At 45.9% G+C, this 15474-nt stretch overlaps 1 protein-coding gene across 4 annotated transcripts in view; it reads left to right on the forward strand.

The window, feature by feature from the left end:
- The window catches only part of Sgsm1 (small G protein signaling modulator 1), an 85422-nt gene that overhangs the window by 24990 nt on the left and 44958 nt on the right, over positions 1 to 15474 (forward strand). For all 4 annotated transcript variants that reach the window (XM_063226028.1, XM_013141830.3, XM_063226029.1 and 1 more), the window contains exons 4-12: positions 1806 to 1968; positions 4804 to 4956; positions 8059 to 8126; positions 8405 to 8550; positions 8662 to 8793; positions 10810 to 10934; positions 11713 to 11780; positions 12757 to 12920; positions 13076 to 13208. In XM_063226028.1, coding sequence (XP_063082098.1) covers positions 1806 to 1968; positions 4804 to 4956; positions 8059 to 8126; positions 8405 to 8550; positions 8662 to 8793; positions 10810 to 10934; positions 11713 to 11780; positions 12757 to 12920; positions 13076 to 13208 — 1152 coding nt within the window. The remainder of the gene's footprint in view (positions 1 to 1805; positions 1969 to 4803; positions 4957 to 8058; positions 8127 to 8404; positions 8551 to 8661; positions 8794 to 10809; positions 10935 to 11712; positions 11781 to 12756; positions 12921 to 13075; positions 13209 to 15474) is intronic.

A 15474-nucleotide genomic window follows, 5' to 3' on the forward strand; every position in this document is an offset into this window, starting at 1 on the left:
TGTAGCCCAGGCTGGCCTCAAACTCACAGCAATCTTCCTGCTTCAGCCTCCCAAGTGCTGGGATTTTAGGCATGTGCCACTATTCATGGCCCAGCTAAAGTCTTCAAAAATAAAAAGTGATAAGTTTAATTATATAATTCCCTGGCTCACATCAAAGCTTTTGGATGGGAGAAATTGGATGGCACTAAATGAAACTTGAAGAATCTCACTGATTTTTTTTTATATCCATTGTCCCTAGGACCATTGTCAGAAGAATTGAACAATGTGTACAGAGCCTGAAGAGAGCATTAAAAAAATAAAAAATAATGTGTATGTAAATTAAAGCCATGCACACACACAATTTCAGCTACTTGGGAGCCTGAAGCAGGAAGATAGTAAGTTGGAACCCTGCGAATCAATTTAGGCCCTATTCAAAATGAAAAATTTTTTTAAAAAGGACTGGGAATGTAGCTCAGTGTGAAGTCCCTGGGTTCATTCCCCAATACCGTCACCACCAAAAAGAAAAAAAAAAAATGAGAGAAACAGAGACTTTTACATGAGCCTTATTTACAATATTTTAAATGTATGGGCAGATTAATCAGTTTTTAGATGTTCATTTAAAACCAAATAATAGCTTACTCAAGAAAAGACAGATGACTAGTCCAAAACATTCTCACAATTTCTCCTTACACATAACGTAGGCCAACCTCTTATCCTGGGGTTGGCTCACTTGTTCCATGAATGGTGATAACTAGAGCTCTTACACTGGGGTTTGTAGCAAGAATTAGATAGGGCAGATCTTGACCTGATACATGGCAGGTACCAAAATAAAGAACAGCTCTTACACTCACTTTTTAAATAAATATGGATTATGCACCTATTGCATACCACATGAGGCAGAAGGTAAGAAGATAGAGGACCCCAGCAGGAGCAGGACTAAGATGGCAGCCTCAGTGTTTTGAACAGGGCCATTTCCCAGCAGGGCTCACTAATGCCTAGAGAGGAAAAGTGACTCACCAGAGGTCACTCAGCAAATTAATGGGAGAGCCCAGGCCTAAACCCAGGTGTGTGCTCTGGGCAGGGCTTCCAAGAGAAACACAGAATGAGATGACTATGAAATCCTTCCCAGACCCTTTGTCGGAAGGATTGCATGTGGCACATCTTGAATTCAGACCTCATTGATACCTAACTCCATCACTTACCTGCAGGTGGATTTAGTTCACCTCACTGAGCCCCAGTGTCCACATCTGAGAAGCAAGGGTATTTTTTTTACTTGCTGGCCATGGCAGAGATTAAAAGAGATCCATAAATTTTAGCTGTGCTATAATCATAGCATTGATGGTCGTACAGTTCCTTAACCTGATGGAACTTCAGCAGTCAGGCAGTCCCATCTCCTCTCCCTCTTTGACAGAAACAGCAGAGATGCACATAAAGTAGCCACTGTGTTCCAGGCTCTGCCTGGTACCTCGTGCGTTTTCACTTGTCCTGCCAGCAACCTTGTGAGGTTAATTTTATACTGTTCCCCCTTCACAGATGAGAATACTGAAGCCCAGAGAGGGGAAGTCATTGTCCACAGTTACACAGCTGGTTAGTAACTGGCCAACGATATGAAAAGTGATGGTCCGAACTTAGGCCTCAGCTGTGGGATAACCACTATACTTTCTTCCCATCTTTGAAGAGTGTGATAGGTGGAGGGGAGGCATGTTTTTCAGTAATATTCACCTGAACTTAGTGATTCTAGGAGTCCTGGCTGGCCAGGGTACCTCCATCACAGGTGCTGGGGAATGTAGACAGGACAGGGCCAGCTGACCCCCATGTTCCCACAGCGGCAGTGGAAGCCTGTGTCCTACATGGGTTGCGTCGGCGAGCAGCTGGCTTTCTGCGCAGCAACAAGATTGCAGCTCTCTTCATGAAGGTGGGCAAGAACTTCCCACCGGCTGAGGAGCTGAGTCGCAAAGTCCAGGACCTGGAACAGCTGATTGAGAATGCGTGAGTGTGAAGTGTTGGGAACAGCTGGGACAGTTCCCTAAAGGGTGGTCTCCAACTTGCCTCCAGCCCTGCGAGGGCCCACACCTCTTGGACCCCCTTTGTTTTCCTTTCTGTTTCTCAGAGACTTTGCACATGCAGTACCCTTACATTAGCTTTCCATTGCTGATTCCTGACATCAGCTGCTTGAATGAGAAAAGACTGATGTGGGTTCATAGTTTCAGAGATTGCAGTCCTTGGCCACCTAGCCCCAAATTAGAAATATCATGGTGGAGAGGTGTGGCAGAGAGGAGCTGCTTGTCATAGAATCCAGGAAGAGCCTGAAGGAAGATAAACCTTCAAAGGCATGCCCCAGGGACCTACTTTCTCCAACTAATACCTACCTCCTAAACTCGTCCATGGTCAGGTTAGTGACCTCACGACCTGGTCACCCTTCCAGATACCTCTTGGTCCATTCAGGTTGACAAGGTTAAGTGTCAGACCCCCACCAGGCTCACTGCCTGTTTTTCCAGGCCCAGATTTTTGCCTCGTTCACACCTTCCCTAGCTCTGTCGATTCCAACCCACACATCATCTTCTCTTTTGTATCACCATTTAGTTTCTTCCCACTTGTTGCCACCTATAGTTAGCCATTTGTGCATTTGTTTACTGCTAACTTGATTGTAATCTGTCTCCCTGAGCGCCATGAGAATGGGTAGCTCACCTGTGCCATTTCCCATTGTGTACCAAACATGTGGGGCAGTGTACAGCATCTGGTCCATGCCCATGAAATGGTTGTTAAGTGAGTAAGTGCTGTGTGGGAGCCACACCTTGTCCTAAGTGTAAGATGGCTAACAGTTAACAGAGCCCATGTGGTCTCTGTACAGACCAGATGCTGAGGCCTCTGGTTAAAACTCACACTGAAGCAGCCATTGAACAGGAAGGCAGATCCTCTTGCTTGTGTTGGTGGCTGCTTGTATGTGTTGGGGGAGGCTCGGGGCTGAGTGTGTTACATTAGTATCTATTGCCATGCTTGTGCCCTGAAGCCCTAGATGCATAGCCAGGTGCCCAACAAGGAGCCCAGCCGGGGATGGCAGATAGAGAGCTCAGTGGCTCCTGCGGGACTGTTGCAAATACTTCTGTGGTTGGGCATCATGGGAAAAAGTGCTTGGATGAGTTAACTTATCTGTCACAGGCATGAGAAGGAGAAAACGTGTGTTTCCCAGCTCCCCGTTACTGTAACAAAATTCTTGAGATAACCAAATTATAAAAAAAAAAAAGCTTCATTTTGATTCACAGTTTTGGCGGTCTGATTAGCCCCTTTGTGTTTGTGCTTGTGATGAAGCAGTGAGCATCATGGGAAGTGCATGGCAGAGTAAACTGTTTACCTCCTAACCAACTGCAGAAAAAAAGGAAGAAGAGACCAGCCCTAGAATCCCCTTGGAGGGAATATGCTCAGTAACCTGCTGTCTCCTCTAAGCCCCCTTCTTACAAGTTCCGCCACCTTCTAGTAGCACCAAGCTGGGGGCCAAGCCTTTAACCCATGGTCCTTTGGGGGCATTCCAGATCCAAACTACAGTATGCCCTAAGTTTGCCATCTCTGCCAAGGTGATCACAACATGAAGTGAGAGACACACGCTCCTTTTCTTTCTTGCCTGTTGGTCGCTGCTGCCAAGGGATGCTGGCCAGAATGCACTGGGCAGAGCTCAGAATTTGGCTTTCCCAGCTCCTTTTGGAATGACTTCCCAGCAGTCTTTGGGTGCCTTCAAGCCCATCTGGTCAGCTCCCAGGTAATGTCAGGTAACTTCTTAAAGGGCTGGATTTCCGGAGCTTTTCATAGTATGGGTATGATTTCCCAATGGATGAATGAGAGGCGTCCCTGCCAGGGATGAGGGAAAGCCATGCATTCATCTGTGCAGTCACCGTTTATGAATGTATTCAATGAGCATTTCATGTGTGCCAGGCACTGTGCCAGACCCTGCACTGGAGAAGGAGACATGAAGGTTCCCATACTTGCCACTGGGTAGATTCTTAGTACTTTAGTTTTAAAAACCTTGAATTTCTTTTGCATATGCTCAGGATCACAGAGTAAAAGGAAAAATGAGCATGCTGAAGGGGTATAGCAGCTTTGTCTGGTTCTAGAGAACTTCCTATAGGAGAAGATTGTCTTTCTGAGACCAAAAGCATGAGAGAGTCATCCCAGGAATAGAGTTAGGGTAAGGGGGAAACTGGTGAGAAGTAGCAACTCATGAGGAACCTGGCAACTGTAAGAATCTGCGTGTAGCTCCCTGCTGGAGCATGCTATGAGAGAGAGACTGAAGGCAAGGTCATGAAACACCCTGCCAATCATATTAAAGGCCTTGCTTCCAGGGGTGCTAATGGGGAATCACTGCCTGGTCAGCAGGAAGAGAGAAGGACAAGAAGAGAACATAGGGAGAGAAGATAGAAGGAGCAGGGAGAGACTTAGAGAAAAAAGAGAGAGGGCAGTGAGGTGGGGGGGAGGGAAGGAGGGAAGGAGAGACTGATCAGACGTGGCTTGCCTGCCAGTGGTGTATGGAAGGATGCTTAGTCATACCTTTACACTGGACGTTACTGTCTTCCCAACTCTTTTGGGGGGTGGGTGTTGGTTCCAGAAATGGAATGCAGGGCCTCATATTTGCCAGACAGGTACTGAGCTGCAACTCTGGCCCTACTGTGTTTTCAACGCTTGACCTTTTGCTAGGAGCTCCATGGGTTCTTGTGGTATAGCTGCCACTCCTTCATTTCCTTGAGACAGTGAACATTTTCCCACCTGCATATCCAGTGCTGTGGATTTCCCTCTTTGTGAGTGTCTGCCTACCTTCTCTTGTTGATCTTGAAGGAGAAATCAGATCCAGGGCCTCCAGGAGAATGTGCGGAAGCTTCCGAAGCTGCCCAACCTGTCTCCGCTCGCCATCAAGCACCTGTGGATCCGCACAGCCTTGTTTGAAAAGGTCCTGGACAAGATTGTGCATTACCTGGTGGAAAACAGCAGGTAGGAAGGAGCAGCAGCATACCTAGTGCGTGCTGCTCCTGCCTGCTGGCACTTCTCAGGATTGCATCCTCTTGCACATAGCCACTTGTTCCCTGGGAAGGACTGGCTCTTAGATTTGCACGTGATAATATATAAGTCTCTTGGATGTTTCATTGTGAACTAGGTAGCTTAGAATTTGGGCAGATTCACTTAGTTGCTACTTAGTAGTGTACAAGATTCAGAGTTAGGGTCAGGTGTAAGGATCTTGGGTTCCTTCCTTCACCTATGAATTGTCCCATTTGATAACCATGTGGCCCTAGGAGAACTGCTTAGACTCTTGCTCCTGGTTTTCTCTTTTGGTAAATGGCACGAGGATCACTGTCACTCCTGAGAAGTGAGAAGGGAATTTGGTGTATAGCATTTTGAAAATTCAGTGATACATTTACATCGTCTCTCAATTCAGTTGATCAGATACAAAGGTTTTACAAAATACATTTCTTGGGCCAGCAACCATCCATCCAGTTATCTGATAAATATTTAATGAGCGCTTACTTTGTGCCAGAGGCCTGTCATATTTTAAGAGCAGTGGGGAGCCACTGAGTAACTATACTATAATGTGAGTCTTCATGGCCAGGATGTCTTCCCAGCCAGAGAGAAAACTCTGAAGGAGCTGGTGTTGTAGCTCAGTGGTAAAAAGGTTTTCACTTTCGGGGTTCAACACCCAGCCCTAAGAAAAAAGAAAAAGACAAAAGAAATCTGAATTTCCCGCTCTTTCATTATATGAAAGTACTTCATATAATTTCATTCTATGAAAGTGCACACATTCATGGAAGCAGGTTTTACTATTATGTTTTATTTGTCCCTTTACTAAAAAAAATTATAGTATGTGTTGGGTATGGTGGTAGTTTGCTGTTGGTTTGTTTTTTCACTATTGGGGTTTGGATCTAGAGCCTTCACAATAAGCTCTATTTCCAACTCTTTAAAAAATTTTTTTGAGGCAGGATCTCAACTCAGTTGCCTGGCTAAGCTTAAACTTGTGATCCTTCTACTTCAGCCTCCCAGAGTGGTGGGATTCCACCCACCTAGCCTGGTGGGTGTTTAATCCCCTCTGTGTGGCCAGGGAAAGCGTCCCTGAAGAAGTAGCCTTCCAAGGCCTGATGCAGGCAGGAAACGGGTGGGAAAAGGGTGCTCCTGACAGAAGCAACAGCAGGCCCAGGGGCCTACAGGAGGGAGTAAGGCTGGGAGAAGCTCAAACTCTTGAGTCTTCACGTAACTTCGTTTCCTTCCAGTAAGTTGTAGTACGTCTGTGCCCCTGGCCGTGAACTGTCCTGGGCTTCTTAGGTCATTGTGTTGGATCTCTGACCCTGTGTTGTCCTGGTGAATAAGTCAGTCAAACGGAATTCGAAATTTATTTGAGCAGCAACGTCAGCCTGTTATTTTCATTAAATTTTGAATTTTAGATTTCCATAAAAGTTGCAAAATTAGTACAGAGAATACTAATCAGCTAACCCCAGTGATTACATTTTATTTAACAATAGTACAGTTCTCAAAACTAGAACATTGATTTTGATTTTTTGGGGGGGGTCATTTTTGAGGCAGTATTTCACTATATGGTTCACCTGGCCTTGAATCATTTTGTACAGGCTGCCCTTGAACTCACAGCGATCCTCTTGCCTCAGCCTCCCAAATGCTGGGATTACAGGCGGGTGCTACCATGCCAAGCTTAGAACTTTGATCTTGGTATGGTACTGTTAACAGCCTCTACTTGCAGTTCACCACTTTGTATGTGAATTGTTTGTTTGTTTATTTGGCATATAGTTCATTTGGCATATAGATTTTAACTCAAATAATTTTGTATGCCCAGCACCACAACTAGGATGCAGAATTGTTCAGAGAAACCGCACAAAACTCCCTTAGGTTGCTTTTAGTAGTTACATTTTTTCCCATCCTGCCTGCCATTTTGTAAGGCAGCATTTCCAAGATTTGTGATTGCTGTGCTGATTTTTGGAATGGAATTCAAGTGGCAGCAAAGTGGCAGATGTCTGAAGTATTATGTTCAGATTTGACCTCCAAATGTAAAACCTTGGTAATGAGCAAGTCCAAGACATGTGAGCTCTGCCTCATCCAGTATTCTGGTTGATAGAAGATTTGTTTGGGATAAGTTCACAATGACATTGGCACCATTTAGTGAAGACTTCCTGATGTTGGGCCCTGTGCTCTTCAGGTAGCTCATTCTTCAATCTTTTCAACAACCAGGCAGATGAATTGGTCGTTCTTTTCATTTTATAACTAAGGACAGCAAATGTCAGAGAAGGAATTCACTTGCTTTGGGGCACACAGAACGGTTTAGAGTGGCTAAGCCAGGCTCCTGCCCAGTCTGTCTGACTCTAGGTCCTGTGTCCTTTACCCGCTGCTGTATGATAGCAAGAATTAAGCTAGCTGGGTGTAGTCTGAGACCACATCAGCTGCTGTGTGACCTCTAGCAAGTCACCTTACTTCTCTGGGCCTGAGAGGTTGGGGAGATCAAAGCAAGATCCTTTCTAACTTGAAAGTCTCTTAGTTTCTAGTTACACAAATTTTTAAGGAATCAGAAAACATCACACCAAACTCATTCAAGAAATCACTGCATTGATGACATCACATCGCATTCCGCAGAGCCAGATTTCAGGGCACCCTTTTGAGCATCTCAAGCCAGTGTTATTAGCCTTATTTGTCAGGCAGGACAGCCTTTTAGCACAGTCTTTGAGTACACATTGCAGTTAAAAAGCATTTTATTGCCTCAGGAATAGCAGAGCCAACTTTATCTGCACCTCTATGGGACTTGTCATCTCCAGCAGAAGTAGATTGAGTCTGCCAGATCTCAGCAGCCTTCTGATTGTTATTCCTCTTACTCTCAAGAAAGACTGTCACAATCCCTTTTAACAGCTACACACCAAGCACCATTCTAAATGCCTTTCTGTTGTGTAGCTCAGAAGTCTTTCTCACAGCTCTACAAGACAGATTTTGTAGCTAGTGCAGCTGAACCTCAGAGCATTTCTGGGTGATACGGAGGGACTGGACCTAGTCTTTTGTATCCTCTGGTGGTCTCCATCCAAACTTGGGTGTCCTTTGCTCTCTCACTAGTAAATACTATGAGAAAGAAGCGCTCCTGATGGACCCTGTGGACGGCCCCATTCTTGCATCTCTCTTGGGTATGTGGTCCAGTTGCTTGAAGCTCCATCTGAACCTCTGGTTTCAGGTTTCAGGCACCTCTTTAGGGCCCCTCTCACTCCTCCCCAGCCTCACCCATCAAAACTGACCTTTCACTATCTCTTGCTCCCAGTACCTTCACCAGGTCTCTTCTTTGCAGGACTCTAAGACATCCTAACTGACTAGAGAGGAGGAGTAATGGGAGGGGTAGTCCATCCCATAGTAGATAGGAGGGTAGACTTTTGGGGGCTTCAGGTCCCCAGCCCCATGTCCTCCACAGTGGGGCCCTGTGCCCTGGAATACACCAAGATGAAGACTGCAGACCACTTCTGGACTGACCCCTCAGCTGATGAGCTGGTCCAGAGGCACCGCATCCACAGCTCACACCTGCGGCAGGACTCACCTACCAAGCGGCCAGCCCTCTGTGTGAGTGGAAGGGGGTGTTGGAGCCATGGGAGGGACCTAGAGAAAAGGAACAGGCTATCAGCCCTGAAGGTCACTCCAAGACCATGTTTCTGTCTCCTCTCACACTACCAGATCCAAAAGAGGCATTCAAGTGGCAGCATGGATGACCGGCCATCACTCTCTGCACGTGACTATGTGGAGTCCCTGCACCAGAACTCCCGAGCCACTCTGCTCTATGGCAAGAACAATGTTCTGGTTCAACCGGTGAGAGTTCATGGTGGGCCCAGATCTGCCTCTGAGGGTTTTGGCTCCATGTTGTAGAGAAAGAGTTTCCTTCTTGCCCCTGGTTGCTCATTCCTTCATATATCCATCCACCCATCCACTTACTTGTTCATCCATCCGTCTTCCAGTAACTCCAACCATCTGTCCATCCATCCAGTCAATCTCTGTTCTCTTACACAGCCAGTCAGCTCTCTTCCATTCCCTGTACACACCCATTCTTGTGCCCATTGCATCCACTCATCATTGGCTCATGCTTCTGTTTACATTCCATCTATCCATCTTGATACCCATTCATGTATCCATTAAGTTACCCACTTAATTTCTAGTCCATCTGTACATCTTACTTCTTCAAGCTAAGAAGCCACGGATTTAAGATGCACCTTCTTTTATATAACCATGAGGGAATCAAAAATGCCATTTAAATTATGTACAAAATTATTTCACTACTTGAAAATTTTCACCTAATCCTTTTTGAGACTTATTTAGACACAGGGGGCTTTTTTGTCTTTGCATAACGCATCACTACTTTTAAGTACACAGAGGAGAAAATATAATTTGAAGTGCTTTAGTTAAGAGTTCGATCTTCTGTATCTCTTTTTGACTTAGAATCATTGAGGACCTAATTTTTCCACATACAGTACTGTTTTCTGTTGCATCAAGAGATCAGTAAATTATAACTCGATTAGGTGTGGCCCTCCACCTGTTTCCTGAAACATATATGACCATTTGCTTATGCATCGTGTATGACTGTTTTCATGCTGTGGTGGTAGTTGAGTGGTTGCAGCCAAGGCTGCATGGCTCATAAAGCCAAAAATACTCCCTGTCTATTCCTTTACATTAACGTTTGTTTTCCTCTGACCCAAAAAAGTAGGAAATGTAGCATTTATTGTGAGAATGTCCACTCATCTCTGAAACAGCCAGGCCTGAAGTCCTGTCAAGCCGTAGGTTGGTGCTTTGCGGGAACTCTGGAGTTGTAGGGACCTTTGCAGGGATGAATAATGTGCCTGTGTCGCAGCATCACATTAGCACTGCACTGCTCTGTGTCCAGCTTATGTCACAATAACTTTTCAATTCGGAGCTGAGTCATGGGCTAATCCTTTGAAAGACATATAGAATAGCATCTCTTCTCCAAATGTGAAATAACTACACACAAAACTCAGTAGAAGTGACAAGTGTGGACAGCTGTGACCAAATGTGTGTGAGATCACACAGCGCAATTACATCAGAGTTGTGAGATGTTACTGATTGTAATAGAACGTTTGTTGTAGGATTTATGGAATACTCTGCTCCCTCCTGTGTGGTTGTAAGCACATGGAGTTCACTGTGACAGTGTGTATGGTGACTGAGCCGTGCTCAGTGTACTCTTTGCCCTCAGTAAGTGTTGGTTGTCTGTCTTCCTGTTTCTAGGGTGAATTTGGTGGAAGAACTGCTTTCTTCACATGTGAGGGATGTTGACATTGCCTTCTCTACCCAGTTGTTTGGGATAAAATAAAGCAAGTGAAGAGTCCTTTTGGCACATTCTGGGAAGGCAGAGGCTTTGAGTGCTAGACAGGAGTGTGGTGAGCGTGCTGGGGAAACAGGTTTCAGGGTACTGTCCATGAGATGGACCACAGAACTCACCTGCTATCTCTTCCTCCATAAGATTGGCCAACATAAATGTCTTTTTTTGGAAAGGATGGCATTGAGAGAGACATAGCCCACTTCCTGGTTCTAAGGGAACAGTGGAGCAAAGCCCTTTGACCTCAGGAGGCAGGCATGAGTGTGACTGTGGGGGTGGATGGCTTTTGAAACTGGACTCTGTACCTTATCCTGGAAGCCTTTACAGATGGCTTTCCTTAGCATAACCACCTGGAAGGAGATAGCATCTTCCATATAGCCACTGCCTTGAATAACTCAGTCTCTTAGTTCCAGTTATGCATCCTTGAGTCAATGGGCCAGGGCATATGTCCACTTGGACTCCAGTACCATGGCCAATCCTGAGTGGTCCTTTCTCTTCAGAGGGATGACATGGAGGCTGTGCCAGGGTACCTTTCCCTGCACCAGACAGCTGACATCATGACCTTGAAGTGGACACCCAATCAGCTGATGAATGGGTCAGTGGGGGACCTGGACTATGAGAAAAGGTAGGATGCTGGGTTCATTGTCTGTCCTCTAGTCCCTCTACTCTTCTTAGCACAGGGAAATTCCCTTGGCGGGGTTATTCCCTGCCCCAAGGCCACTTTGCCTGGTTATTACAGGGTTATCTCACTTAGCCTTGCTACAGCTGTTGCCTCACTCTCTCATTCAGGAGTGAGTGAGAGACTCAGGAGCATCCATGGACCAATTGGAAGAGTTAGGGTGTGGAAGTTAGGTAGCACCCTGGTCAAGGTAGCATGCAGAAAAAGAAATCGGTACAAAGATCTGGTAAGCCTATAAATGCCAAGATAACTTCTGAGCCTCTACCTAGTCTCACATCACTCAATTAAAGGAGAAAAAGATTTGTTAGCAAGTATGTGGCCCCAAAGCTGTGTCTTCTCTGAAAGCCATGATGTATAAGACTCAGCAAAAACTTGGGAGTCACACTAAGAGGAAACACTAGGCTCCCTCCTGCAGACAGGACACAGGTATCCATCACCCAAGCCCTCATAGCCATCCACATATCCCATAATCCCTACATATTATTTGGAAGGAACATCTGCAAATATTTTAATTCACATCTAAAAATAAGAATTCTTTCCAAGATACAACCACAAGACAATTATGTTCTATTAAATATCCTGTGATTCACATTAAGCTTTGGAGTGATCACTAGTATTCTCAAAGCTGAATGGAGGAGCTCTTGGGGGAGGTCTTCTGGCTTCCTGAATTCCTCTTACAAGGCAGGTAAGTTTCCTGCAAGCCACACCTTCCGTCCCCTTCCAGCGTCTACTGGGACTATGCCATGACTATCCGTCTGGAAGAGATTGTCTACCTGCACTGCCACCAGCAAGGTAGGAACTATGGGGACAGCAGGGGTCTGGCTGGCTGTTCCTAGACCCCTTGCCTGGCTCCACCCCTGAACATTCATTAGCAACATGAGATAGTGTAGTGGGTGACCTATGTCACCTGTGCAGCCTCAAACAAATGACTGCCTCTCTGGACTGGTTTTCTTCCTCTGTGAAACGAGGATGCCTGTTATTTAATCCCTGTAACAACCTGGGGTTGGGGTGACATCATTCCCATGCGAGAGGTGAAGAAATATCTGAACACAACAGAGTCAGCACAGCCTGTAAGCTCCAGAATCTGGACATGAACCTAGGTCTTTATGTCTCCAAAGTCAGTGCTCTGCAGATCAGCGGTCAGTAACCAACATTCCTTTAAAGCCAGGTGTAGTCAGAACAAGCAGGGAAACATCTTGTTTTAGAAAGCAAGGGGTCTGTGGCTCAACAACACTTGAAACCCAGTAATTACGAGACAACCCTGGCTTCAGATTCAGGCTCTGTTCATACTTGTTCTGTAGTCTAGTGAAAGTTACTTAACCTGCTTGGTTTCATTCTTTGTAAAATAAGCAATAATAAAAGTTCTAGGGATATTGTGAATATTACAAGGCAATGCTTATAACATGCTGTGCTTGTGTACAATAAGTGCACCCCATACTAACCAGAGACAACTGTGGCCCTGAGAAAGGAGGTGTCTTATGTCTGAAAGCCTCCATATAAAACTAAGTCAGATTTGCAGAGGATTCCTGAGTAACATTGGGTGTTGGCAGGCATCTTTTTTCCTTGAGTAGGTAACATTCTTGACCTGGTCCTATAGTTTCCCAGACAATGGTGACTGGTGTGTAGGTTGCCTGAGACCACTCCCAGATCCTGAGAGCAGGACCCCTTTGTGTTGGCACCCCTGGGAACATGGGATTTCAGAATGGGGCCTCTCACCATGCCTCATAGTGACTTCCTACTGGTCTTCTCTGGCCTCTTCTGATGGCAGTGGACAGCGGTGGGACAGTGGTGCTGGTCAGCCAGGATGGCATCCAGAGGCCACCCTTCCGTTTTCCTAAGGGTGGTCACCTCCTCCAGTTCCTCTCGTGCCTGGAGAATGGGCTGCTCCCCCATGGTCAGCTCGACCCTCCACTCTGGTCCCAGCGGGGCAAGGTGAGTGGTCGGGAAGCTCAGAAGGATGGCAATGGGAAGAGGTCCTCCTTGCCTCAGGACCTAAGGGTGGTCTCAGGCACTGCCACAGAGATCCTTGCACTGGGCAGGATGTGGGAATGGGCTTAAGAACCTTGCATTGAGACCAGCTCTTTTAGGGCAAAGTGTTTCCCAAACTGCGCAAGCGAAGCCCCCAAGGTTCCTCCGAGTCCACGTCTTCAGATAAGGAGGATGATGAGGCTACAGATTACGTGTTCCGGATCATCTATCCTGGCATGCAGTCTGATTTTGGTAAGCTGCCCTGTCCCCACACTCTGGGCCCACCTGCTCACTGAGCCTGAAAACCGTTCCAGTGCTTGGGAATGGCAGGAGCCCAGAAATCAGGAAGTAAATATCGTGGTAGCCTCAGCTTCCCCCAAAATGAGGACAAATAATTATTCTATACTTGGCTAATGAAAAATTCTGGGCCGAGGTGACATAAGGTAGTGTTGGTGGCATAGGTGCTGGAATCCTGGCTGAACTTGGAACACATTATTTAGTGACTCTTATTTCATTATCTGTAAAATGGCAATGTTTTTAGCACCTGTTTCATAAGATTTCCATGAAAGTTAAAGAAAGTAAGGTGTTTGGTGCACAGAGTGCTGCAATGTTCGTTGTCATTATATAATTCTTGTCAATAGCTGAATTTGGTCTGGGTGTGGTACAGGCCTGGAAGGCAAGTCTGTGCCTCTCAGGTTAGCCTGTGTTGGCACCTCTGATATTCCTTCATGGTGAGTTGGCAGCAAAGCCTTGTGTCCTGCATCACCTAAGTGTGAGTGTTCTCACATCCATCTCTGCCTGGTGTCAGGCTCTGGAGCCCTGCCAGTCTCTGTAGCAGCAGTGTGAGAGTGTGGTACTCAGGCACCATACAAAGTTGTTCTAGCCTGTGGTGAGCAGGTGCCAATAGTGAGGGCGAAATCTCCACTGGCTTGTCCTGTTCATTAGAACCAGGCCTTCTTACCCCCACCAAGACTGATGTGCCTTATAAGCCAGTCACAGAAGCAGCCAGATACCTGTATCTGCCTTTGCAGGAACCTCTCCCATCACCCAGATCTCTATCAACGGTTAATCTCTACCGAGAACCAACTGAGTGCCAGACCAATCTGGGGACTCTTTATGTTGCCCTGTTTGGGCTTGACATGGTCAGAGGAGCAAATGCCACTCTGCCCACCCACAGAACTTGGCATTTTCCATACTGTTCACCTGCCAGCTGCCTACCTCAGTGTCTCTTTGCCCCAGGGTCTCTTTGGCCATGAGGGTCCTTTCTCCCCAGGACTGGGCATATTGGAATCAGTGTCTTCAGGTAGCCTCAGCCTGTCACCCTGCAGGTGAGCAAGCTCTGAAGTATGTCTTCTTCACAGTCACCCAGGGGCCTCCTAGAGATCACAGCAGAGCAGAATTTCTCCTACTGAAAACTGCTGAAACAGAGAAAAGAATCCATCACTGTGTGCAGCACCACCACTGCCATGTAGTCACCTGACTCATCCTGTTCAGGGCTCATTTCCGGCTCTGGAGAGGATATGGCAGCATTCCCCACCCAGGTTCATATTTGGAAAGGTTAGAGTGATGACTCATAAAACTCCTGGACACCTGCTGTGGGCCCAGTGCTTGGCAGATGCTCAGCAAGCAATCACGGGTATTGTGTACTGAGTGCTGTGGTACCAGGCCCCTTCTGTACTCTCATCCTCAGCAGTCCTGCCAAGCAGCAGCAGATACCACTGTTGTCATCACCATCCATTTTGCAGAGTAGAAAAGCATAGAAAATTTAACTGATCGAGCCACACAGCTAATTCTTGCCATGGCTGGGCTTTGAATACAGGTGGTCTGGCTCCAGATCCTGTGCCAGTAATCATGACTCCAGGTATGGTGTTCTGTCTGGCAGGGGAGAGAAGGCCTTGGTGTTCTATCTCCCTCATCTCATGGTCAGATACAGCCTACATAGAAATGTAACTCTCCTTGGTTGAAATTCTCAGGGGCCTGCACCACATGTGGGTCAACAAAAGCAGTCATTTTTAGGTTTCCATCTGTGACAGGTATGAAATAATTTATGAAGTAGTGCCTGAACCCCCTCCTTATGGACTACATCTAGTCCACTGCCTGTTTTTTGGTGTTTTGTTTTGTTTTGTTTTGTTTTTGGTTTGGTTGGTTTGTTGGGCTTTTTTTTTTTTCATTTTTAAAGAAGAAATAATTAAAAATAAAACAATCTCAAAACAAGTTAGTAGGAAAGGAACAGTAATTAATACATTGCATATTGTCTTCACAGTAATTATTCACAGAGTACAAGATATAGGTATGATATCTTTTCCAAACAGTATTAGCACACCCTTCAATGAACTAAAAGAAATTAGCTGTATAACTATCTTTATCTTGTGTATAAATATTTTTTCTTTTTCCCTTTCTTCTTTTCTCCTTTCCCCCCTCACAATTTGTCTTTTTTTTTTTTTTTTTTTGGAATGGTCTCTTCCCAATTTACAATCTCTTTTGTGCATTTTGAATCTTACTTACTTGTTCATTTTCT

Source organism: Cavia porcellus, unplaced genomic scaffold (genome assembly GCF_034190915.1).
Source record: "Cavia porcellus strain 051 isolate PalLab524CR breed Dunkin Hartley unplaced genomic scaffold, mCavPor4.1 scaffold_16, whole genome shotgun sequence".
Lineage (NCBI taxonomy): Eukaryota > Metazoa > Chordata > Mammalia > Rodentia > Caviidae > Cavia > Cavia porcellus.